This window comes from Dysidea avara, chromosome 9 (assembly GCF_963678975.1).
Source record: "Dysidea avara chromosome 9, odDysAvar1.4, whole genome shotgun sequence".
Classification (NCBI taxonomy): Eukaryota; Metazoa; Porifera; class Demospongiae; order Dictyoceratida; family Dysideidae; genus Dysidea; species Dysidea avara.
The window spans coordinates 29268874-29293131 of NC_089280.1; the positions used below are offsets into that span (position 1 = coordinate 29268874).

Consider the following 24258-nt stretch of genomic DNA (forward strand, 5'->3'; position numbering starts at 1 on the left):
TGTTTACTTTTTTTGTCTAGCTAGCTAGCTATATTATCGTTTTTTTGTTTTCCACAGTATAAATATCACTTCAAGCAGCTATCTTTTACCTTCGTACGCAATAAGCGTCTCTAAAAATAATTATCGCTTTGTCCTGTAAAGCTATTACAGCAACTGTTAAAGGCTTCAACTGCATTTCTAATGGCCTAAATGTTGATAATTTTACAGTAAAACATTGCTGGAGAGCCCACCATTAAGAGTGGAACCCTCGCTTTTAGAAGTCTGAATCCCGAGGTGGTTCCACCCCTCAAAGACATTATTAGCTACCTCACAAAAAGCTAAACTGGTAATCAAGACCATATAAAACGACTTACCAGCATTAATAAATGCTAGAGAAAACTCCTTGGGTATCGCACCCATTCACTATCGTCTTACGCACACATACTCACACTTCGTTAAAATCACATGTATAGGTTGTGACGTGTGCCACAGCTATTAAGCACAGCAACTATTAATTATCCTTAATGAATGATGAAAGTAAACGGTGCAGTGGACAAAACGTAATCAGAACAGCAGATTCGTGAATCCGCCGTCTTTACCTTGGCTGTCTGAAATTTCCGGAACTGTACACCTAGCGTAACCGGGTCTTACAGCAGGCAGGCAGACAAAATCCAGGTGAATTTTGAAATTTTAAAAACTCACTGTACATCGCAGTATTTGACTTTTCGCTTCGTTTAAACAAGGTACAGCGTCATTACAGCAGTACTAATGTATTCCAGGTGGTTTTTTCGTGTAAAACTTTTTGCAAGGCCGTTTTTTTAAGGTGTGAAAATCCACGAAACCATGTGATTTCTTACCAACCCCTACTATACACAGTACTATCGTACTGTATGATATGCAGTGTTCTGCCTGTGTAGTTAGTTAACTGCAATGGCAGGCATTGTTCCCCCTAACCAGCGTGGTTTGATAACACTCTTAGCCAACCTGATCCAGCTACCAGTAGTATGTATACCACTGCATATGAGATATTTTGTGTTCACATATTGGACCAACAGAGTGCTACATTGTCTTATCAAATATTGCCTTAGGGTCATCAGTCTGCTTTAACAACAATAATACAAACAAGCCCAACTACTTAGTGAAGCTAAACATTTAGCCCATAATTTGACCGACTCAATCAGACAATAGCAAGCATATATAATGGAATGTGTATGTTAACTTCATCTACTAAGTAAGTTAAGTTTTTGTGTGCTAACAAACTAACATTCAATGTGTAGTGACTTTTAGGATGTGATACAATCAGTTATGGTAGAATTTCCATGTTTAGTAACTGTTTGTTGTCACCCTCAGGGCATGGAAGAGGAGCTGGAATTGTTTAACATCCTGTTGTGCCGACAGCAAGCACTCAACCAGGTAATTATATACATTGAAGTGTCATTCCCAGCAGTAGTGATTGTTACTCTGCCTGTGTTTGTGTAGAAGAGACACAAGTCAATCAGGAAAATGGCGAAGAAGGCAGTCCAGGAAGAAGCGAAAGCAGAGGCAAAGGCTGAGAAACAGCTGCAGAAGCAGAAGCAACAAGCAGCCAAACAAAGTGGAAGTGAACGTGTGCAGTTAACTCATGAATCAGAAAAGAAGAAGACAGGTGGTTTCTTTTCTCGTCTAAAAGGCAGACTGAAACATGGTGATCCCACTGGGGAAGAGACCAGTCATGAGACTAAAGTATCTTCACCTCCCGCCAGTGATACAAAATCTGCTACTGCTGCTAAGGAGAGCAAAACTACTAAGGAAACTAGAGAAGACAATATCACTGGTGTGTGTGTGTGTGTGTGTGTGTGTGTTGTGTGTACGTGTGTGTGTGTGTGTGTGCGTGCGTGTGTGTGTCTGTGTGTGTGTGCAGTTTGTGTGTGTGTAATTGTGTGTATGTACATGCATATTGGTGGGTGGGTGAGTGTGCAACACTGGCATCAATGGCATGTATACATTTGGTATCCTAAGACCTGTTAATGTGGTCACTTGAGGACGCGCATAAAGCCAAGACACTGGCCCTTAAATACAGCTCTGTGAGGGTCTATTGTTTGTAATCTTGGTAGAATGAGTAAATCCATTTCAAGTCTAGTCTGTTAGTCTGTAGTACAGAAGGCCCTCGGTTATATGAACACCATTGTTCCAGTACACATTTGTAGGTGAATCTGTCTCAGTATATTGAAGTCTGTAGACAATACCGTATTTACTTGGTTAAACACCAACCACACCTTCAGTAGTAGCTCACTTAAGTAATGCCACTATCAATTTTGAAAATACAAACTTCAACATTGTTTTCAAGCATCGAGTAGTGGTCAAATAGTCACCACATCGATTTTAAGAACTAAAGTAATAATCACCACGGCAAGTAAATGCAGTATACAGTACAGAGCTCCACTCAATTACTCTAATAGAACATACATTTACACTATTACTAAAATACTCTAATTGAGCAGTCACTTTTGGTGTTCAGCTAACCAATGGTGTACTCCCTTTGGATTAACCCAAACTCCAGAAATATGAAAGCAACTTGACTATCCAATCAGACTATTTTACCACCAACTCTGTGTTCAAATTAAGAGTAATGCAAGTTGTTTATTGCCCGGTGTTCTGTGTTCAAATGGGTATGTGTGATTTTTTAGTGTTTGAGGACAGTATTCTATTTAATAAAGATGTTTGAATTGTAAAGTTTATTTCCATTTGCAGCTGAACAGTTAGCAATTGAACGCGAGAAGTTGTTTGAAGCAATCGGCTACACTGAGAGCGGTGCAGCGGAGGAGTACTCTCGTGAGGTTTGTCATCTTCTTATGCTCGCTCACACACTACAATACAATGCTGTCTTGTGCAGTATATAGCTGAGAAGGTTGATGTTAAGTTGAAGTCTTTGACTCTGACATTAATTGATGATGCTAAGAGCAAAAAGTATGTTGTTAATATTTGTGTATGTGTACTAGCTTGACAGTGTACGAGTGAGCTCCAGTACTGTTTAATTGGGTTCTAGCGTTAGGTGGGAAGGTGCCAACTGTGCATGTCTAAAGTTGCCAATTATCGGCAGATACAAATTATTGGCACCTGTTACAGACTACAGAGTATATAGAGGCTACCCAGTAACTCTGTGGGCTGTTGTATCCTCTAAAACATTTCTTGCAATCATTTTCATTCAGTAATTATTGTCCACAATTAAAGTGTTCTACAAGCTATACTGGCTAACCATGAAGTTGCGTAAAAAATAATTTTGTATTGGAAACAAGTATGCTTTTGGTCTAACCTGAATATCTCTCGAACAGCTGGCCTCATCTTCACAAAACTTCTGTGAAACGGAGTTATCCAAGGACTGTATATCCCAATAAAAATTTAACAAACAACCAACAAGGTACCAGAGAATTCACACAGTCTGCCGAAATTGATCAATAACTGAAGCACAGGCCAAGTGCCAACAGTAGGTACCTCATGCCAATATTTGGCATTTGAAAGGCTTTGCGATTTCACTTACGTACGTCTAACACAATGCTCACTTACCTGAGACAATGTAAATTTGGAGCTCTAAGAGACTTAACGACTATTCTATTGATTAGTTCAAACCAAAAGTTCATACATCATTGTAGGGAAGAATTACAATCACTTGACAATTTATGGTAACTGGTGAAGCTCAAGTTGGACTTTGAGTGCAACCTGTGAGACATGGCACAGTCTGCTGCGGATTGCTAGTCCTACCCCAGGAATATACTGACTTGTAAGAGTAGTGCACAGGTGGTCTACTCTGTAGGCGTGATATTGTATATGGCAGCTAAAAATTTTGCTTTGTGTGTGTGTTCAGTGTAGTGTGTGTGTGGTGTGTAGTGTGTGCATTGCATGTGTATATGTGTGTGTCATTCCTCTAACACAACTTCCTATAGGATAGCACATGTAGAAACGAGAAATATTTCAGCTCGGATTGTACACAGGCCAACAGGGAATGGAGTAACGTCAGTTATATGACACAAATTCCATTTGTAGTATCCAACTGTATCCCTTCTACAGTGTTCATGGTGAAATTGGCAGTCTGTCTGCAATGGGTGTGTCTCGTGAATCACATGATACTGTCATCATATCAACACCAGAGACAAGAGAAGAGACTGGTAATCATTTTATATCAGATATGATAAGGTTACATCATAATGATGTCATCCTACAGGTGACATCTCCCCATTGGTTGCAATACAATTTGACATGAACCCTCTGGGAATGGCCACGGATTTCATGTTATTTGCTTCTCTCAACCCTCTGGAGATTATCTACGATGCTGTAAGTTGCCTTGGGGCTTGTTATTTTTTCATCCAGACAGATTTTGTGTGACTACAGTTTGTCCCTTTTATGTAGTACCCTAATAGAACACTCAATACCATTTGTCAATAGAATAGTCACCAATACCTGTATGCCTCTTTGTACAGTGCTAAAAATATTTTCATTGGAATGTACAGTGCTGGTATTACTCTATGTAATAATATTATATCATTTTGGAGGACATGCATTAGCTTTTATTGTGTGTACGTGTGTGTGTGTTGTGTGTGCGTGTGTGTGTGTGTGCTATATAAGGGCCGGATACCCAGTAACTACAGTAACACATACATCTCAATCAATAGCACACCCCAATTACTAGCACACCTTACTCATCACTCCATGTAGGAGACAGTTGATAACATCATTGGAATGTTCCTGGTGCAGAAGGTGATCCACTTTCAAGAGTGAGTCACTTTCAGTTTGTGAGTGTCATCATATTTCCCTCCCATTTGTCAGGCTTACAGCTGCTACCATGGCAACAGTAGAGGAGCTACGAACACAGACCAAAGCTGGCCTTGATTATGCGTTAAAGAAGAGAAAGGTATATGTGAAATAAGGCTAACTGCAAACAATAGCCAAATTACAGCTAGTATTAGTTAAATTCAACACTGTATAAAACACAGCATAGGTAGATTAGTCGTATGACTGGTACATTTTCTTGGCTAAAGCATGCCTCCAATACCGATCACATCCTAATGGTATACCCTGTGCGTAATTAATGACTTACCTTTGAATTTCAAAGTACGTAGACTTTAAGTCTAAGAATCTTTGGCCCATTTTTCGATATAGCAATTTCTTCTTTTAGAGGTACTTGCGAATTATGAATGAACTCAGGAGCCAGAGCTTTTTTCTATTCTGTTCTTACTCGGACAGTTTGTTAAGAGAGGTTTCACTGTTACATATAATGCATATACTCACTAGCTGTGTAGTACACAATACATTAGTGTATCACTGTACTCTCTACATCTTCCATACAGTTGCTGGATCTTAAGTTTTCACAGAAGTCTCCCTACATTGTTGTGCCTGCTGGGGGAGTGTATTCCAGGTATGGTCTAGATTGTAGTCATGTGTGTCTTATATTCTGTGGTGTAGTTCTGCCAGTGTAGTGGTGGTTGATCTTGGCAACCTTGAAATCTCCAGTAGTGCCAAAGAATTCACCGTGAGTTAAACATGCAACGAACGCACTAGGGATGAATGTGGTTACTAAGTTATACACGTAACACCACAGCATTAATGAAATTATCACAAGAGTGATGTACCTTTGTGATGTTTAGCCATGGTATATGTTAGGGATTAACTGGTAGGATGTTCTTTCTCCTAAATGATTATCCACTGCTGACTACACATCATGGGGAAAATGAGGCTGCGGTTAAGGTAGAAATACTCTAATAGAGCAGTCAACAGCTTTAATACAGCAACAGCCAGTTACAGTGTTTTGATGAGGTACTCATCCACTCATGCACTTTCAGTTTATAGTACCACAATACCATGATAGTGTTATGGTGCACCGATGGTGTGGCCAAAGCAACCGACTGCTTTATTAGAGTATGTCCATCTTTTGCAGTAATTCCCTCAAATTCAGTGTTCTTATTATTATAGTGACAGTTTCTTTGCTTGCCTCAACGGTAGCTATACCACTGCATATCATGGTACTATTTTCAATGCTACCCAGTCACACACACACACACACACACACACACACACACACACACACACACACACACACACACACACACACACACACACACACACACACACACACACACACACACACACACACACACACACACACACACACACACACACACACACACATACACACACACACACACATACACACACACACACACACACACACACACACACACACACACACACACCACACACACACACATACACACACACACACACATACACACACACACACACACACACACACACACAGTGTGAGTATAAATGTTTTGTCTAGGAAGAAAAAGGTTGTATCAATGTAAAGTACGAATGTACTTAATACAGTGACACATTTGAATAAGGTTTGAGGTCACTTGAAATTTCCCAAATATGCCATAAGTGAAAAAACTATTGATGTAGTGTATTGCACAAGTTTGATCATTCTGTAGACTTCTTCTACGAAAGAATTGGAAGATTATTATGACACCTTCTCCATCAAACTGACCGACATACAAGTACTGGTGGCAAGGCCAGGTCAGGCACACACTAATAAACTACACTACACACACATACACACAACACACACTAAACTACATCCCACAATCACACATTACAGGAGAAGACTGGAGACATGCTCGTGTTTCCACGGATATGACCACATCACTACTACACATCCTCAAACCAGCAGGAGTGGAGCTGACCATACAAAGAAGTATCTTACAACAAGATGCCTTCCTACCCAGGTAAGATGACCTACACAGAGTTGTAATATTTCAGTCTCAAATTTCTGACTCCCAGCTGTATGCAGTTCCTAGTGAGATGCATAGTGGTAAATGGTAAAATGTGGACAGCTTAAGGCACCGAGATAACTATATAGGAAGTTGTTGTGTTCCAGAGTTGCCCTTTACTACACAAGTACATAGAAGGAAAAATTAGCATAAAAAGTAGTGAAACAAGGGAAGTCGGATACACCCGAATGTATACTGGTGGACTTTTAATTCCTATACTCATGTCTGAATTGATTAAATACATCATTTTTTAAATCAGTTATTGAAATATTTGTCATATCATCCAATACTGTTGATGGGTACATTGTACATGTTACCCTTGTATTCAATGTCACTGAAGTTGCTCAACGTATGATATTAATTTTACATGTTATTAATAGCCTGAAGGTGGAGGCAGCGTTGTCATCATTCGACTTGTCCATCACCGATGCCAGACTTAAGGAGCTGATGAAGGTGTGAGGTTGAAACAGACTCTGTTTTGTATCTCAAGGGAAATCTGTGTCTTACCAAATAGGCTGAAGTTTCCCAAAATTAAATAACACATAATTCTAGAATATTTTTTGCTGCTACTTTATTAATGCAATTCTGATCTTGAATTTGATCAAAACATTTGTTAGAGATTTAGTAGTGATAAATTTACTGTGAAAAATGGGAATTGCTCATGAGTATGCATTTAGGTGCAAGTGGGTAGTTTGGAATCACGTTTGAAAGCTTTCTGTAGGAGTGCTGAGGAATACATATATTATGTGGCACCAGCAATGATTAAATTATCTGTAAATATTGTGAAGTGTTCATTATTGTAAATAGTGAGTGGTTTTATCATGGCACGATGAATGTCATATGTCACAGTAGCTCATCATTTTCTACTTGTTTAGGTGTTCCTGTCATTGCAAATTCCTCCTCCTTCACTCAAGAATGCTACCATGTTCATTGATGCCAGCACAGGCAGTGATGATGTTCAGGTAAAAGACTCCATGTGATTTTCACACTCCTGTAGCCTCTAATAGAACAGTGATTTATTACACACGCACACACACACACTACATACGCACACACACTACATACACACCCACACCACATGCACACCACAGACACGCAACAGCATGTACACTACACACACACACACACACACCCCACCCTTTTTCTCACTAAGTGTCTAAATAATCAAGATGTGGTATTATTAACGTTTGTAGTTTATGTACATACATGTCATTTTTTAGTAATTGGTTAACTAGTTTGTTTCATAATTGTGTACCACTTTATTAGATCATGATGGCAGAGAAACTGAATGTTGTTACTGGTGCAATGGAACAAGGTGAGCTATTGTGTAGTGTGTGTGATTTATGGGTGCAACAAGATAGCGGTGTTGAGACAAATAGCTACTTTAATGTACTGAAACCTTTGTTAGGGAGTAAGCTGGTTCCCCAAGCATGCTCCCCTGGGAACTATTGCTGTTTCTTCTAAATAAGGAAATGTCACATTGTATATATGTCACTTTGTTGGCTTCATCCACCTGAATATAGCTCTAAAAAATTTGACGAATACCTGTGTGTTAGTGAATCAAATATGTACCATTTGACAATTTGTTATTCTCAAAATTATTCCTGAAATTAAGACTACGTATATGTGTGGTCTATTTATTAACTGAAAAATGATCAATAGCGTGCTCAAGAATTTTTGATGGTGAACGACTATCACAAACCCCATACAAAAGTACAGGCAGCAAATGTGGCTCAAGTTATAACTTGCTACTAACACTACGGACTCGGCTCTTCTTTCCAGCTATTATTCTATAAAGGGAGAGAAATCTATCGCTGCAGAAGAAGTACCTGTAAGTGGTCTATTTTGTGAGATTCACATTTTACATTAGATCAAGATCACCGTCGTGACATATTAAAACATGTTAAAATATGACGTGTTATTAGAGTGCTTTCGGCAGTACATATAGTCTATTGGTAAGGCTTATATATAAGTGAATGCTATGTTAGAATTATGGGTTCAAAGTTAAGTAAGTGACTGCTCTATTAGAGTATCATCTTTTCACAGTTTTTATGCTTGCATTGTTTTTGTAATGTGTCCAGAAGATTTGTGACCCAGTCTGAGAAAACCGGTCTTATCGCCCATGTCAACAGATTCGATTTTTCACTCAGGACACACAGCTACATGAATAAACTATCCTATTCCACATTTAAAATCAGCTAGACTTGAGTGGTCTGGTTTTGCTGGCTCCTTTCCCGAGCCCAGTGGCGATCCGTACGTGTGGTGTGGGGCCTTAATGGAACTGTGGTCAGCCTGGGAATGACTGTATGTGGCTGTACAGTTCTGTGGTATTGAATAACTACCTCTGCTGTGAATTTCCTTTCATTTTTGCCAGTTATGAGACCTCAATGGCTCAAAACTTGGCCTAATTCATTCCTTGGCCTTCCTTTTCAATTTTTGAACACCATCTTGCCCGCCTTCCAGGGCCCTCGCCTCCCACCCAATTTGCAGCTCGCCTGATACAGTCAACCTCGGTTTAAAAACTATCTAAAATGGCAGGAAACTTAGTTGTTGGCTACTTGTACAGTGGATGCTCTGGAAGGTAAGGAATTGGTGTAAAACGTGTGAAAATTTGGTACACATAGCTTCAACCATTGGCGAGCTACAACACACTAAATACTTAAAACCGGCATTTCTCGATACTTTTAAATAGGCGATAAGCCCGGTTTTGTCAGACTGGGTCACATTTTTCCATTACACTGTGAGCAAAACTTATACTTTGTTGCACTGATTATTCCCATCCAATTATTCTGTAATTCTTTTCACTACCTATTATTCCCAAAATTATTCTGGCATAATAGATGCTCCCCTAGTATCCAGGTATTCTGTAATACAATATTTGATAACTGATGCGTTAGTTACAAAATTGCTGCAATGCTAATTATTTTGTTGTTTTAGGCTGCACTTGAATATTTGTATATGTGTAAGAATTTTAAAAATGTAAGTATAGTACTAAAGGCTATGTTACGAAGGAAGCCATCACATGCTTCCGCCAAATTGGCTGTCAGCATCGGCAAAGATGAATGGGACACAAAGGAAGACACTGGTAAGTCCATGAAGAATGCATTGTACATACTGCGGTATGCCAAAAGGCACCTCTCAGGCCGAAGTGACGTCAAACAGTAAAAAATTAAGCCCGTAGCCTTAGCCATTATCGAGTTACGCTTGTTTGGAGGCATCAGTCAGTCAAGCAGTTAGTAGAAAATTCCGTTAACGTATTTTTAAAATTCCGTAGCAACTTCTTGAAAGCGTTTCAGGTCGATGTGAAAGCTTGTTTGGGCTTAGTTTTACCTAACCAACACTGCCTCAAAGTCGTCAGGGAAAGTGCAGCTGGTTTGAGGTTGAGGGTGGTGGTCCCTACTATACTATCGTACTGTATAATGAAGAAGACATTCCACTGTACAACTTCCTTTACAGATGCTGAAAGTGTTTCTCTTGCTGAAAGCCAATCACCTCCTGTAGAGAGTGAGTCCCACCCACCAGCTGATAGATCACAATCAGTGACAGTGTTTACTCAACTATCACTAAACCTCAGTGTCAAACAAGTGAGCATGCTCTGTGTGTGTGAGTAGGTGTGTGTAGTGTGTGTGTGCGTGCGTGCGTGCGTGCGTGCGTGCGTGCGTGCGTGCGTGCGTGCGTGTATAGTGTGTGTGTACGTGTGTGTGTGTGTGTGTACGTGTGTGTGTGTGTAGTACCACTGTGCAATATGAAAAGAGTAACATACAGATGTAGTGAAACCTTGCATTCCCCCAATTAACACCATAACATTCTTAGCACATGTATAATATACTGTATACGTACAATCTGTTATTTACGTAGTCTTGATAAGTAAGGATAAATAATTCTAAGCAACCATGAATTCCACAAAAATTATGTCCCTCAAAATTTGTACATATACAATAACCAGTAAATCTGTAACATGATTATATTGTTTGATACGGTACAAATTCTACAAGTTGTAGATGTGTCACACATTGTACTGGTAGTGTATACATATTATCTTTATTGAGGTACAACACATTGACACAATGAACAGTTAGTATAGTCACTGAATGATGCAATCACGAGGGTGTATCTTCATCTCCATTGAGAGCATGTTGTAGTCTTTGTAATTTAAATGTACATATGGTGGTTGGCTATTTGGGTTGATTTGGTAGCAGCTATTGTGCCACCATCCACTACCATAACTAGTTGCACAGTTGCCACTATTTCTGTCATTATCAGATGTACTGAATCTTTGCCCATTCAATGGGTGGGCCACAAAAGGATCAGCAGGAGTGATGCCGGTAAATCCTCCAATGGTTATAGGATACTCTTCACTAGCACGTCCTATACTGAAATTGGTATAATGAACATATGACCTTGTTCCATTCTCAAATTGAAAGTCAATCCTCAACTCCCACTGGCCTTTCTCCATGAAGCAATTCAATGCCATTAGTCCATACCAGAATTTAGTGTCAGTCAATTCTCCAAACCCTACCTCAAATTCCCTCCATGATTGTTGAAAGTATTCACTCCATCTTTAACATTTTTCTGTATGACCATCCATCCTCCTTCATCACCAGCCTCCATATCACAGTACATGTCTGCAGTAGTAAAACGACCTCCACACTTACACTTCATCTGGTAGACAGCAGAAGGAGCTTTACTCAATGGAAACCCAATGAGATCACAACAACTATTAATAGTTATCAGGGCTGGAGTACACTCATTCCTGAACTGGACATATTGTTGGAGGAGTTTTATCACAGTGTTGATCAGCATTAGTAGCTGACTAGTATGAGCAGTATGACTAGTTGACTCTTCATATCTACTATACTGTATAGTTGATCAGTTAATGTGAACTAGCAGTAGTTGTGTAGCTTATTTATATGCTGACCAGATAACCTGATACTTTACTGCTAGTTCTGTTATATACGGAAAAGAAGTCCTTGTGTTGTAAAATTACTTCTGGTATTTTACATGAATGCATATAAGTCACAATTAATCTAGTTTAAGAACTCTTTAAAATTTCTGAAATGATCATTGACAGAGTGTAGGACAAGCATATGTGAATTCGTAATAGTATTGTGCAAACACTGAAAGAATTTCACATGAGCCAATAGTGCCTGTACAAAAAGTAGAGCGATACATATTTAGTTCTACTTTGTCTGTTGCTCTGCAATGGTGTGATTTTTTATTGAAACAACCCAGCTGTATGTTATGGTGAAATGAGGCTTATTGTGATGATGATGCATGGCAGACATGGTTTTCATGTCAACAGTAACAGTGATTATAAATAATTACAATAGGATACGATCTAGTACTTCCAACAGGTAGTGTCACTGCGTTTAATAAAAATATTTTTACATGTTGGCTTGAACCTACCCCCCACCCACCCACCTGGATATTGCAACTTTGCTGTTATACACATTTTCTAATATTTTGTTCGACAAGTTTATAATTTGAAACATGTTCCAAAAAGAGTATATTAACTACACTCTTTGTACACTGTATGGCTACATGTATTGATCTTTTACAGAGTATATACTATATGGCACGCAACGTCAATAACGTCATTAATGTTACCACCATAGTGTTACTGTAACAACATAATTTTATTGGCATTTCATTCTCATTACCCAATGTTCTGTAATACCATCAGTTATTGTCATAATGCATTATTCAATTAGAATTGCATATATAAGACTATGAGTTCAGAATATGAACAGTTGGTAAGGTGTAGTAATCAAGACACATGATAGTGTGTCTTGCGGCCAAGTACAGCTAGTGCGGACATGCGACAGACAAGTGTGTATTTTACAGGTACCAAGTTTTCATGCATTCGTAGCTTAATAGTGCCTGAACGGAATTAACCAGTTTTGCTTTGGAAACTCCCTCGGGGTAGGGCACCTCCTATTCCAAATTTGAGTTGAATTTGCCCAGCCATCACTGAGTTATGCACCTTCAAAGTTCGTCTTTATTTTCTTCATATTCTGCCAGAATTTTTTTTACCCGTATTCACTCATAGCATATTGAAAGTAGTAGAATCATGGTGCAGAGCTACAGGGGTGTTTACATTACTACTGCCAGAAAATTTAACTACGGTACTTGCGTATAAGAACAATAAACACATTAGTTTCTCCTTAATAGTAAAAAAAAAGCAAGTTGATTCTTACGTAACAATTATGCAATATACAGCTACTTACAGTATAACCTTTTATATTGATAAGTGACATGTGGAGTGTATACCAGATTATTGTTTTCAATTGGTAACACATGAATGTGAACAATGGTGGACTTCTTTTCCGTGATATCATGTACTTAAGTGTTCAACACACTCAGCAATAACATAATTAGTATCATGTTCCATCAGAATAAGAAGCTCACAACATGACATACGTATACACATCACTTTTAAAATAGTTCAAATAGCTCAACATGGTTTGACACTGTGTGTTAATGGATAACTGAATACACAATTTGATAACTGAATACACAATTTGTAAGACCTATATACACTGGTCATGTGTTTACTAATAAAGCAGTCAGTATACAGTGGAATCTGTGTGTAGTAGGACATTTATATACAGGTTGCAGCTAGGACAGTTTACACTAGCTTAGATAAATAAATTATCTTATAAGTAATGAGGTTACCAATATACGTACTTAGTAACCTACAGGAGTATGTAAATATCCTGGGGTGAATATCTTGGGGTTGATTACAGATGTGATCATCAGAGCTTCACTTGAAGCTGCTAAAGCACAATTATTTCTCAACTACAAAACTTGATTTTCTGATGTTACTTTTGAAAGTTTGTGTTTTGTTTGTGTTTTGTTTACACCTTGTACAGAAGTATCAGCTTATTAAAGTGCATGTCTCTGTGCTATATAATTATATTGGACACTTACCACTAACTTTCTGTGGGAGTTGAACTTAAAATTTACTATAAAGTTGAAAATCAGATAAATAGAATTATTATGAAGTATATTGGCTGATGGGTACGTAGGTATAAACAGTGGACCAGGGGACCCAGGTATCTGTGGGGATCCAATTATTCTTAGAATTTTAAACACTTCACAATATTCTATGCTTGTACTAGATACCTCTGGGAGGAGTACTACATGGCCAATCCAATTTTTTCCTGTCATGAAATGTTCAGACCAACTAAAATTTATAAGCGCCTCTGAAATAGTGTCTGCACTAAATAGACCACTCTCCTACTGTACAGCATACAAGTGTATTATGTTGCCTAGTTACTAAAGTTTAGAAACATTGTGCAAACAGATCTTCTGGTGAAATAGCAGCTTCTAGCTAATCAATTTTCAGTCTAGTCTCGTGTGGCTGACTTTTACAAGTCAGATGCACAAGACTAGTTTCAGTCCAGCAGCTTGACAACCATTCTTCATACATCATGGTGCAGTTGCACGATGTTTCTAAACTTTAGTTGCTAAGCAACATAGTAGACTAGTGTGCTCATTGTACAGCAGGCAAGTGGTCTGTAAATGCAGTCAGCTTCAGTTAATATTTCAGAGGCACTTATGATTTCTAATTGGTTTAAACATTGTGTGAGATAATGTGATGGAGAAAAAGTGGATTGGCCATGCAGGACTTTTGACGTACCTAGTACAAGTATAGAATATTGTGAAGTGTATGAAATTCTAAGAATATGTACTTGGATACCCGCGGGTCACTGGGTCCCCTGGTCCCGAGTCCATGCTCCCCAGGTCCACTGTTTTTACCTACCCTAAAGGATAAAATCACATACTCTACCAGAACAGGTAGCTACTGTAGCTAGCTGACTGATATCCACCAGTAGATACCCTAATAGTAGTATCTAGGAAACTACATAAGTATTGATAAAACTGTCGCACATGTATCAATTTACAAAATATTGGAGTAACATACATTTGTGTAGTTTCTTTTCCATATCAACACATTAGGCAGTCACTTACCATGATATGTGACCAGATTTTACACAACCGAACCAAATCGCACATCAGGCAAAATCAAACTAACACCAACAGTAGATAGCTACACTATCGTACTACAAGTTTTGACCCTCAGCACTACTCAAACTACACGAGGCTGGTTTTAATAGACGTCTTTTCTGGGTGGTGTGGAGTGCCCAAATGGCGGTTTCAGGCCTTGTGAAGGACCTGGCATGGCAGGAATCAGTGGTTTACTGGTGGACAGCCTTATAATGTTGGCCAGACGTGTTCTCTCTAGATTTTGCTACATATCAGCCACTAAGGAGCCAGCACAGCCCTGTAATCTCGTGTCTGGACTCCAATCGTAGTCTGCCTCCATTTTGAGGCCTATCTTTTGCCCTCCCCACCACCCTACAGCCTCCACCCCTTTGTGGGCACTCGTGATACTACTTCGCTCTTCCAACTGCTCAGATTTTCTATCTTATTTGGCGGGAAACTGTACAAGCAGCTACAAGTACTGGAAGAGGCTTGAAAGGTAACAGATTGATGCATCTTTTGTGTAAATTTCATACACGTGCTTGCTATCCTTGGAGAGTTATGCTGACTTCAATTCTTTAAAACCGTTTATCTCGTAAACTTCTAATGTGCGATTTGGATCGTTTTTCCAAAATCCAGTCACATATACTGGCTGTATACTATTACAGCTATGTATTTCTCACACTTCAAAGTACGATATTACGGAAAAGAAGTCCACCATTGTTCACATACTCATGTCGACTATAAATATTGCTATAGCTACCACTATATACATACCTGGAAATCTTTAATAACATTTTTTTTTAATTTATGAAGGCTTTACGGCACAAGTGCTGAAGGTGTGTAGAACACCTGGTCCTACAGCCTGTTTAAAGTTGTTATATTAAGTATGGTAGAAAACGTGGAGAAAAAATCCATGACTGGACTGGGCAGCCTCAAACTTACAGCCATCTGATTTACGCTTAAACACTTACAGGAGTCTGCCAAGACTTCACTTACTTTGTATAAAACACTTTTTGTATAGAAGGGTCATGTTTGGTGATCATGTACATGACTGGTAATGTGGTGGCTGAAAGTAGCAGGTGAATTGTATACTTTGAGACATTGTATATTGTGTGAATTCACTACCATAATTAGATAATGGCATGCATAATATGCTTTGACGTTTTGGAAGATAATAAGGTCTTCAAAAACCACTAAGAGAGAAAGACCTCAAGCATTGCAAATCTCAATTTCAATCAATTGAATTGCTATGCTCTCCCAAGCATATTGCAGGCTAATAGCCAATAGTGGGATAACCAGTCACGCAAACCAACACAACCGCTCCCTTAATTTTATGAACATGGGTAAAGGAATTTGATTATGGGAAGTCGAGTCTAACATTGTAGCTAATGAACAGATGTGTCCAGATACTATATACCTGGAAATTTTCGCGGTATGTAGATTTCTCGGTTATGTCCTTAGTCAGGATTTTTGTGTTGTAAATTCACGGATGCCTCTTAGCCTAGGATTTTCACATTTTTAATTTCACGGATCACTGTTACTCGATTCGTAGATTTTCATTCTCAACCACACAGCTACAAAGGATTTGCTTTGATTTTTACTTCAAGCGTCATACAGATTGCTACAGCTCATCTGAATCAAGTAGCACAGTAGCGGCAATCTCTGTGTGAGGCATAGTCTAGTCTTGCAGTAGGCCAGCTTCTTTCATGAGCCATGCCCACTTTAATATTGCAAATGTGTGATACTGTTTGTAAGCATATGTAGAATCCACATATGCCTACAACACTAACACGCACCAGGAGCCACACTAATTTATCAATAAAGTGAGTTGGACACACATAAATTTTCATGTGATTAAATTTCACGGTAATTTTACTAACCGTAAAAACCGTGAAACTTACTATTGGTGAAAATTTTCCAGGTATACGTATCACAGAAAACTCTGCTTAGCATAAATCTGTTTTCTTCGGTGTTTTAAGCCTCTTTTGTATTGTACTAAACTATAGAAGGAGTTTAAGTGGTAAGTTTCCTTGTAGAATCATTATCTGTAATGTGAGTTTGCTGCTTCCACAGTATACAGTTGGGTAGACTGGAGAAATGTGAGCAAAGTTTCTTGCTCAAGGAAACAACTCGCCAATTTGGCATAACCAGGCATCAATCCTGGATCTTTTGACACACGCACACACACACACACACACACACACACACACACACACACACACACACACACACACACACACACACACACACACGCACACTGGCATCGACACACATAGACACAGCTTGTGACCAATTAATGCAACGTGATTACAACAACAACAGTTATACAACAGTTTCACATCAATGTTCATCAAGCCACTACATACCATCACTAAGTGGATGAAGGAAGAAGATAATCTTCTCTCTCTAATTAGCAGAAGTTGAACTAAATAGGAAATGTATAGTAAAACTTGTTTTTTATTAGCTTAAACTAAAATACCAATAGTTAATAAGTGCAGGTTAGAGCCCAACCAAAAGCATATTTGTGGAACAAAGCTGCATTTTAAATAGGGAGGGCGTAGTCTTCAACTGACTTAGATAATTGGGGGCATTTCATATGAGCATATAGGTGGAGTCATTGTGGGATTGGATTATTAAAATCATCACACAATTTATAAGTGCAGAAGACTGAACACTGAACATGTTTTTGTAAAAGAGCTGAAGAAATCAAAGCTTGCACCTTATTGCTGCCTCCTCTGTGTGTGTGTGTGCGTGCGTGCGTGCGTGTGTGTGTTGTACATGTGTGTGTGTGTGTGTGTGTGTGTGTGTGTGTGTGTGTGTGTGTGTGTGTGTGTGTGTGTGTGTGTGTGTGTGTGTGTGTGTACATATGTCTAGTGTCAGAAAACAATTAATCTAACACAATATCATTCACCATCATTGTTGTTGTTGTTAACCTTCAGATTAACATGAAGCTGAATCATGAGGAAGGTGGTAGTGTGGTGAAGACATTACTACACTTACAGATCACTGACATACTGGCTGATGTGAAGGACAGGAGCTGGGATACCAGTGCTGCAATCTCTGTCGGTGACATTGCCATATTTGATCATATCAAACTAGGTAGGTCTGTGTAGAGGTGTCAACTTCTTGATATGTACTAAACAAAGTGATCTTGATACCGCAGTGATTTTTAAAGCTATACCATGCAAAAACACAAGAAGATATACACACTGTCATGATTTACTGTTAGTGAAACTTCATTAACAGGTTACCTCAATCATAAGTAAACATGGCCTTAATATTAAGGAGGTAGTTAGCCTTATTAGTGACATCATTTAGCATTTTTAGTGTTTACTGCTACCTACTTGACATGGCCACCATAATGATGGAGTCACTAAGTCAAGTTTCACTATTGTATGCATGTGACTAGAATTGCAAATTGAGATCTTCCACACACATCCAATTTAGCACCTTTAACAATTCATAGCTTTAGAAATTTTTGTCAGTAGTGTGCAATTCAACATAGCTAAATGTATGGAGGAAAATGTCAGGTTTTGTATGTATCTTGAAATCTAAGTTATGGACTTTCAAGTTGATAGAATTGGATTTGTGTGGAAGATCCCTTTTCACAAATCCAATCACAAATATCCATTCTAAGCAACAAAGTGAGAAATGCATCTGCTTGTGATGTATGTACATAACAGCAACTTCCTCTGCCAAAGATCATGTAAAGCTTCAACTCTCTGTTTGTTTATTTGATAAAATGACTTCTGTATATTTTGTTTTACGAGAGCCTTCTATCCCTGTTGTGTCTGGGACAGTTATAAAGCCAAGTTACTGCAAAAGATTACTGTTATACAAATCTGCGTATATCTGTGGTTGTGCTGACACTTGTGTAGTCAGCTAGTGGATATTGATACCAGAAATTTTCATGTTGTTGACATCTCCCCAGTGGCGCAGTCGGTTAGCGCGTCGTACTTATAAGCAGTATCAGACATGCGAAGGTCGGGAGTTCGATCCTCCCCTGGGGAAGGTTTTTTTTTTTTTTTTTTTTTAGTTAAAACATATTGAAGTTGATTGACATTAACATCATTGCAGCCATTTTTTGGCTGCCACTTTTGATTTCACAACTCTGTTGACCACTTGCTTTTACCCTTTTCACATATTGTATAGATATTGTGTCACAGTTCTACACATTCAATTATTTAGAAGCTGGGGTACCAGTGAAACTATTAGAAGTTGAGCATCTACCATCTGGGAAGGTCTTGTCACTGGATGTAGTGTTGGTAAGTGTACAGGCTAGTAATTCCATGTGACTAAGGGACTGCATACAGTGTAAGCATTCAATGTCTGGCTTCGTTATCAAAATTTGTGAAAATATAATCAGAGGACTTAGTATTGAATGCATTAAGCCAGCTACTTTCGAAGATGAAAACTGTTGTAGGGTCAGAAGGTATAAATGTCCTAGCTATGTGCACTGTAATTCTTCAACATTGTGTCATCGTACTGTTACGTTTTCTTCTTTTATTTGTTTAGCTGAGCAAAACAAAGAAGGAGATTGCTGCTCGCCTATCCAGTGGCGAGAGTGTCATTAATGGTCACATGTCCATGTTACAACTAAATGTCCATGAGGAAACGGTTGTGGAACTATCTCGTGTGGCATTCTTGTTGGTTCCACTGTTACTGTTAGTGGCTATGTTGTGTGATAGCTTCTCATGTGATCTGGTGTTATAGGGAAATCCCGCAATTGAAGACTCCCACAACTGATATACAAAATCGTATAGCTGATGTTGGTAAGAAATACAACCAACAGACCTTACACAACATTTTGTAAAATTTTCAGGTGTAGTTATTATTTCCCTATATTCTCTTACATATGAGTATGATAATTTTAGTTTTGCAGAAGTTTTTTTATAAGAGCAATGTTATAATCAGCTAGACCAATTACAGAATTTGTCTTTTGTAAAATTCTTTCTTAACTGGTTGTTCTCTTCAGGTGCTCATGTCATCTCTAAGGCAACCCCTACCAAAGCCCTTGACAAACTGAAGATGAAAGTTGAGACATCCTTTAAGGGCCTCAAAGCTATTATAGCTGACAGAGATGGACCATTCATCACCACTGAAGTGTCAGGTAAACTCTGAGCTGTGGCTGTTACTGTACATGTACAATGTGAATAACACTTGCGGACAGGAATGCAGCTATCTGGGTCTTTCAGTAAAGTAAGAAAAGAGCTGTGTGCCAGGTAGGCTTGTGTTACAGATTTTCTGTAACGTATTGATATGGAATAAAATAGCTATACAATCTTGTTTATTGTATCCTTGTAACAGAATTGTTCATATGCACAAAACTTTTTGTTTTAAAATTAGAGCTATTCTGCATTTATAGGATATAAGTAGATTGCAAATTTTCTGAGAAAATTCTAGCGGTCTTCTATACAAGCTTTTATTGGCATGTGTAACTTCACAATTGAATGATGTTAAATTTGTTTGTAGTATGGATACTCTGGTTGTACGAGATTTAAAACAAATATCCAACCATTTAAATGTCATATCAGTTAGTGGAGGGGATAAAAAGATGCTCGTTCTCCAAGTAAGTACTTCACCATCTCTGTACCAAGTTAAATGATTTTTGTGAATTTGTTTACTACGTAATTTAGGCTGTGTTGACAACACTACCTTCAGATGACAACGGTTTTGACCAATCAGAATTTGAAGTCAACTTAAAAGTGCAACAGTTGAAGATATACATCATCATGCAACTGATGGCACAATTTATGGTATAGTTGGGTGATTTATATAGTTATACCCTGGGTATATGTTATCAACCTGAGGGAAGATATACCCATTGCCAAGATGTTGATAACGTGTGGATTTTAAATGACTTTGTGTGACATACCTTTAATCCATCACCATGTTGGGATAGAAATAAATAAATGTGATCTCTGTTGCTATGCAATGTAGCTAATGATAAACCGTCTTCATTTTGATCCAACGTTTGCAAATATGGTCCGTGAGCGCTCCATCACAAGTAAACCAGAGGTCAAGAGTGTCACAGTGAGTTCCTGATCATCAAGTGATACATTGTTATGACTAGCCTCTTGTTAGTCTTCTACTATTGGGAGCAATAGTATTGGGAGCACTATTGCTAAGATACGCACCAAACTGAATGTCCATCTTCATGCTCCAGTTGTCATCTTACCCATTAAGGGATCAACCATGGTCATAAGATTTGATCTTGGCAATTTTGAGGCTAAAACAGGCAACCCCAAACTCCTAACACTGCCAAATGGTACCAAGTTTATACAAGAAACAATCATGATTGAGACAGATGGAATAAAGGCTGAACGGTATGCTGTGCTGATACCTCAGAGTTGCTGTGAAATACAAATTTGTTTAATTATTCTTTGTAGAATGTCTAGTGCAGCTGATGATGCACCTTGTGAACTGTTACCTTCTGTAAAGTTTAATGTACGAGTTGTGAGAAACCTTCTGGAGAAGCCAGTGGATGATATGCCGCTGTTTGATGTTGTATTGAGTATGAAAACTGTTACGGTACGTGTTGAGTATAAGTGTGTGTGTGTATGTGTAGTGTGTGCGTGCGTGCATGCGTGTACTGTATGTAGGCGTGTAGCTAGAAAATTTAGTAGGTGGGGCATGACTGACTGGTGTATTAGAGTCAAGAGTAGTGTGACTGCACTCTATTAAAGTACATACAGTACCGTGCAAACCCAAAGTCGTCTCACGAGAGTGTGAGCAATTTAAATACTTAATAATTAAGGGGCTGCATGGCACCCACTTTGCTTGCGAGTATTCATCCTAAATGAAATGGTCACAAGCTAAACAAGTGTCACGACCTTTAATTAACAAGTTTTTTAATCGCCCGCACTCTCACGAGAAGACACTACATTTGGGCGATACCATATCTCAATCTTAATAATGTTCTCATCGTTGAAGTTTAAGTGTCATTTTTGCTGAAGCAGCTATCTCAGTTGCCTCAGTGGTAACTGTGTAGACCATTATGTGTGTAGTAGTGTATGAATGTTGATCATGTGTTTTGTATAAGAAGTGCTAATTTCTCCAGGTCCACTTGTGTTACAAGGAGATAGTAGCATTCTTATTGTTGATATCTGGTGTTGATGAGTTATCACAAATTGGCAAGAGCATCACCAAACGAGGTAGATACTTTATTGGATGTTCACTAAAATGGCTGACCAACCTGTACATCTGCAGCTGTTGGTGAAGTAAGGAGAAGACCTGTGAAAATTGTGGACAGAGGTACCTAGCTATGTAACTATCTTTGTGTTTTGTATACTGTGTGTTGTGTGTTGTGAAATGTTTGTATACATAGAGGTCAGGAGTCTAGTGCATAGGTATCCCAGGACAGCATTTCCATGCTGTGGCTACTGATTTGAGTTTTGTAGCATAAAGGACCAATTTTCAAAATACAAACTTAAAAATCCTGTAACAATTTCCCAGGGGTTGATATGAAAATATTCCTAGCATGTTACAGGATACTGTGTACTTGCCAGCCTGTATATAGTTCATGTGTGGACACTACAGCAGAGTTTATGCCAACAAAAAACTCCACAGAAATTATTGCAATAGAACTACAGTACGTAGGCCTCAAGCTTGAGACCTTGCTGGTAGTAACTGTTTGTCACTTGCCCATGGGAAAGTACATGTCTCACTACACTTGTAAATACATAATTCACTGTTGTAATTTGTGTGTGCATGCTTGTATCATGGCTCCCTATACTTATCATTGCACACTGTACTTTGGTTGTCATGTTGGTAAAGTTTGCACAGAATGTTTTGAGGTAGTAAGATGCTTATATATAATTCATATATTGAAAATAAGTGTTCAATGATCAGTGTTCAGGTGTCCATTGATATAACGGATAGTAAAGCAGAATTGAATGCTTGACTTTTCATGAGATGTTCTACAAGGATGACACTACCACCTGGTGCAAACTGATACGACTGTCCTGATAGTATTAATGCAATATTTGGTCACTTATATGTTTATTCTTCTAGCAACATCACCGCTACCCAGCACCCCTAAACTCAGAGATGCTCCTAGTAAGTAATCAATGACTAGACCCTGCCTCATGATGACATCACTACAGGTAGTGTAGCAGCCATGGCTAAAGTGTCAGCAGATCTGGAAACTCTGACATTAGAGGTGACACCACTGTGCAGGGCAGTACTAACAAGTATGTCCCTATATACGTATACACCTTGTCCAAGCAGTTTCAATTCAATGATATATCTTATTTGTAAACAAAACTCTATGCAATAATTTTTATAGTCTAATAGAATAAGCACTAGCTGCAAAACACTCTAACTGAAAAGTCGTTTATTTTATGCTTTGTATAATTGAGTGTGCGCTGTATTGTGTGTGTTGAGTGATTGTGTGTCTGTACCGTAGACCTAGAGACTAAAGTTACAATGGACAGTACTAAAACTGAAGTCTGCACAGAGTAAGTGGTGATGTGCACGTCATAACTCCAGACATGCTACTTGTTGTACAGCATTAAGATGGTAGCAGTGTATGACCACAAGTCTGGAGAGAAGGTTGGTATGGTAACTAGAATAATCTTTGTGATTATCTGTGTGTTACAGATAACTTCTTACGTTGACAAAATGAAGTCTTTCACTACTCTGAAAGTAAGTCATCTAACAAGACAAAATCAGTAGTTTTGTACAGTAGCGAGAGTCATTTTGCAACCACTAAACTTACCGTTACAGTATTAGTGGCTAGGCATTTATTTTTAACCTTTTTACCCTGCTTATTGTTCAGAATACTTAGTCTCACATATTGATGGTGTTTAGCCTACAAGCAATGTTCAAATCTTGATAATTTTAGTAGCCAACCATTTTCTGGTGCATATTTTTCTCTAGCCATTACTTAGCATACCAACAGAAAGACCTACTACAAAGACAATCTGTGCAGCATTCAATAAAACGTTATTTTGTCCAGATGGAATTTAACCATACACACTTGTCTTTGCTTATATGCCAAGAGACACAGCCTAGATGTCTTACTGCATGATAGAAAATTATTTTACTCCTAGCTAATTCCTAGCGGCTTATGATGTGTGTCTTGATATATGTATGTTGCAGGTGGTGTCTTATCCCTCATCACATGAAGAGATCTATTCTGAGGAGATCCCACTACCTATAAATGTTGACATTGGTGTGAAGGTGTCCTCCGTACTTCTCATTCTCAACATTGGCTTCATCAATAGAGCAATTGTATGTGTTTGTTAGTAATATCTGTGTCTTTATATCTGGGATACTGCTGTTAGGAGTTTGGCCAAAGTGTGTCAGTTGATTCACGGATACTAAAGAAATTTGGCAGAGTGGTTGCTGATGCAGCTAGTGCAGTAAGATGCCTGTGTGTGTACAAAGGCATGTACATTGCAAGCACACACACACGTGCACACTAAACTAGGTTTGTAATTAGGTCATATTGCTGGCTTACATGGCCTAGTGACAGAAATGGCAA

At 38.6% G+C, this 24258-nt stretch overlaps 1 protein-coding gene and 1 non-coding gene across 2 annotated transcripts in view; both read left to right on the forward strand.

The window, feature by feature from the left end:
* Nucleotides 1-24258, forward strand: part of LOC136265612 (intermembrane lipid transfer protein VPS13A-like) — a 53732-nt gene that overhangs the window by 8040 nt on the left and 21434 nt on the right. The window contains exons 15-51 of the mRNA XM_066060498.1: nt 1330-1392; nt 1459-1792; nt 2710-2795; nt 2852-2925; nt 3900-3968; nt 4024-4121; nt 4178-4287; nt 4669-4727; nt 4780-4864; nt 5301-5368; nt 5416-5482; nt 6444-6528; nt 6611-6737; nt 7163-7235; nt 7658-7744; nt 8049-8097; nt 10239-10366; nt 17711-17870; nt 18960-19036; nt 19287-19435; nt 19485-19543; nt 19747-19881; nt 19942-19993; nt 20244-20340; nt 20408-20527; nt 20712-20804; nt 20856-21097; nt 21161-21302; nt 21832-21925; nt 21981-22025; nt 22785-22829; nt 22877-22963; nt 23179-23230; nt 23282-23324; nt 23373-23417; nt 23874-24005; nt 24059-24136. Of these exons, the coding sequence (XP_065916570.1) occupies nt 1330-1392; nt 1459-1792; nt 2710-2795; nt 2852-2925; nt 3900-3968; nt 4024-4121; nt 4178-4287; nt 4669-4727; nt 4780-4864; nt 5301-5368; nt 5416-5482; nt 6444-6528; nt 6611-6737; nt 7163-7235; nt 7658-7744; nt 8049-8097; nt 10239-10366; nt 17711-17870; nt 18960-19036; nt 19287-19435; nt 19485-19543; nt 19747-19881; nt 19942-19993; nt 20244-20340; nt 20408-20527; nt 20712-20804; nt 20856-21097; nt 21161-21302; nt 21832-21925; nt 21981-22025; nt 22785-22829; nt 22877-22963; nt 23179-23230; nt 23282-23324; nt 23373-23417; nt 23874-24005; nt 24059-24136 (3609 nt within the window). The remainder of the gene's footprint in view (nt 1-1329; nt 1393-1458; nt 1793-2709; nt 2796-2851; nt 2926-3899; nt 3969-4023; nt 4122-4177; nt 4288-4668; nt 4728-4779; nt 4865-5300; nt 5369-5415; nt 5483-6443; nt 6529-6610; nt 6738-7162; nt 7236-7657; nt 7745-8048; nt 8098-10238; nt 10367-17710; nt 17871-18959; nt 19037-19286; nt 19436-19484; nt 19544-19746; nt 19882-19941; nt 19994-20243; nt 20341-20407; nt 20528-20711; nt 20805-20855; nt 21098-21160; nt 21303-21831; nt 21926-21980; nt 22026-22784; nt 22830-22876; nt 22964-23178; nt 23231-23281; nt 23325-23372; nt 23418-23873; nt 24006-24058; nt 24137-24258) is intronic.
* Nucleotides 18696-18782, forward strand: Trnai-uau (transfer RNA isoleucine (anticodon UAU)). Its single transcript is given in 2 exon segments — nt 18696-18733; nt 18747-18782. It is a non-coding gene; the product is annotated as a tRNA-Ile (tRNA).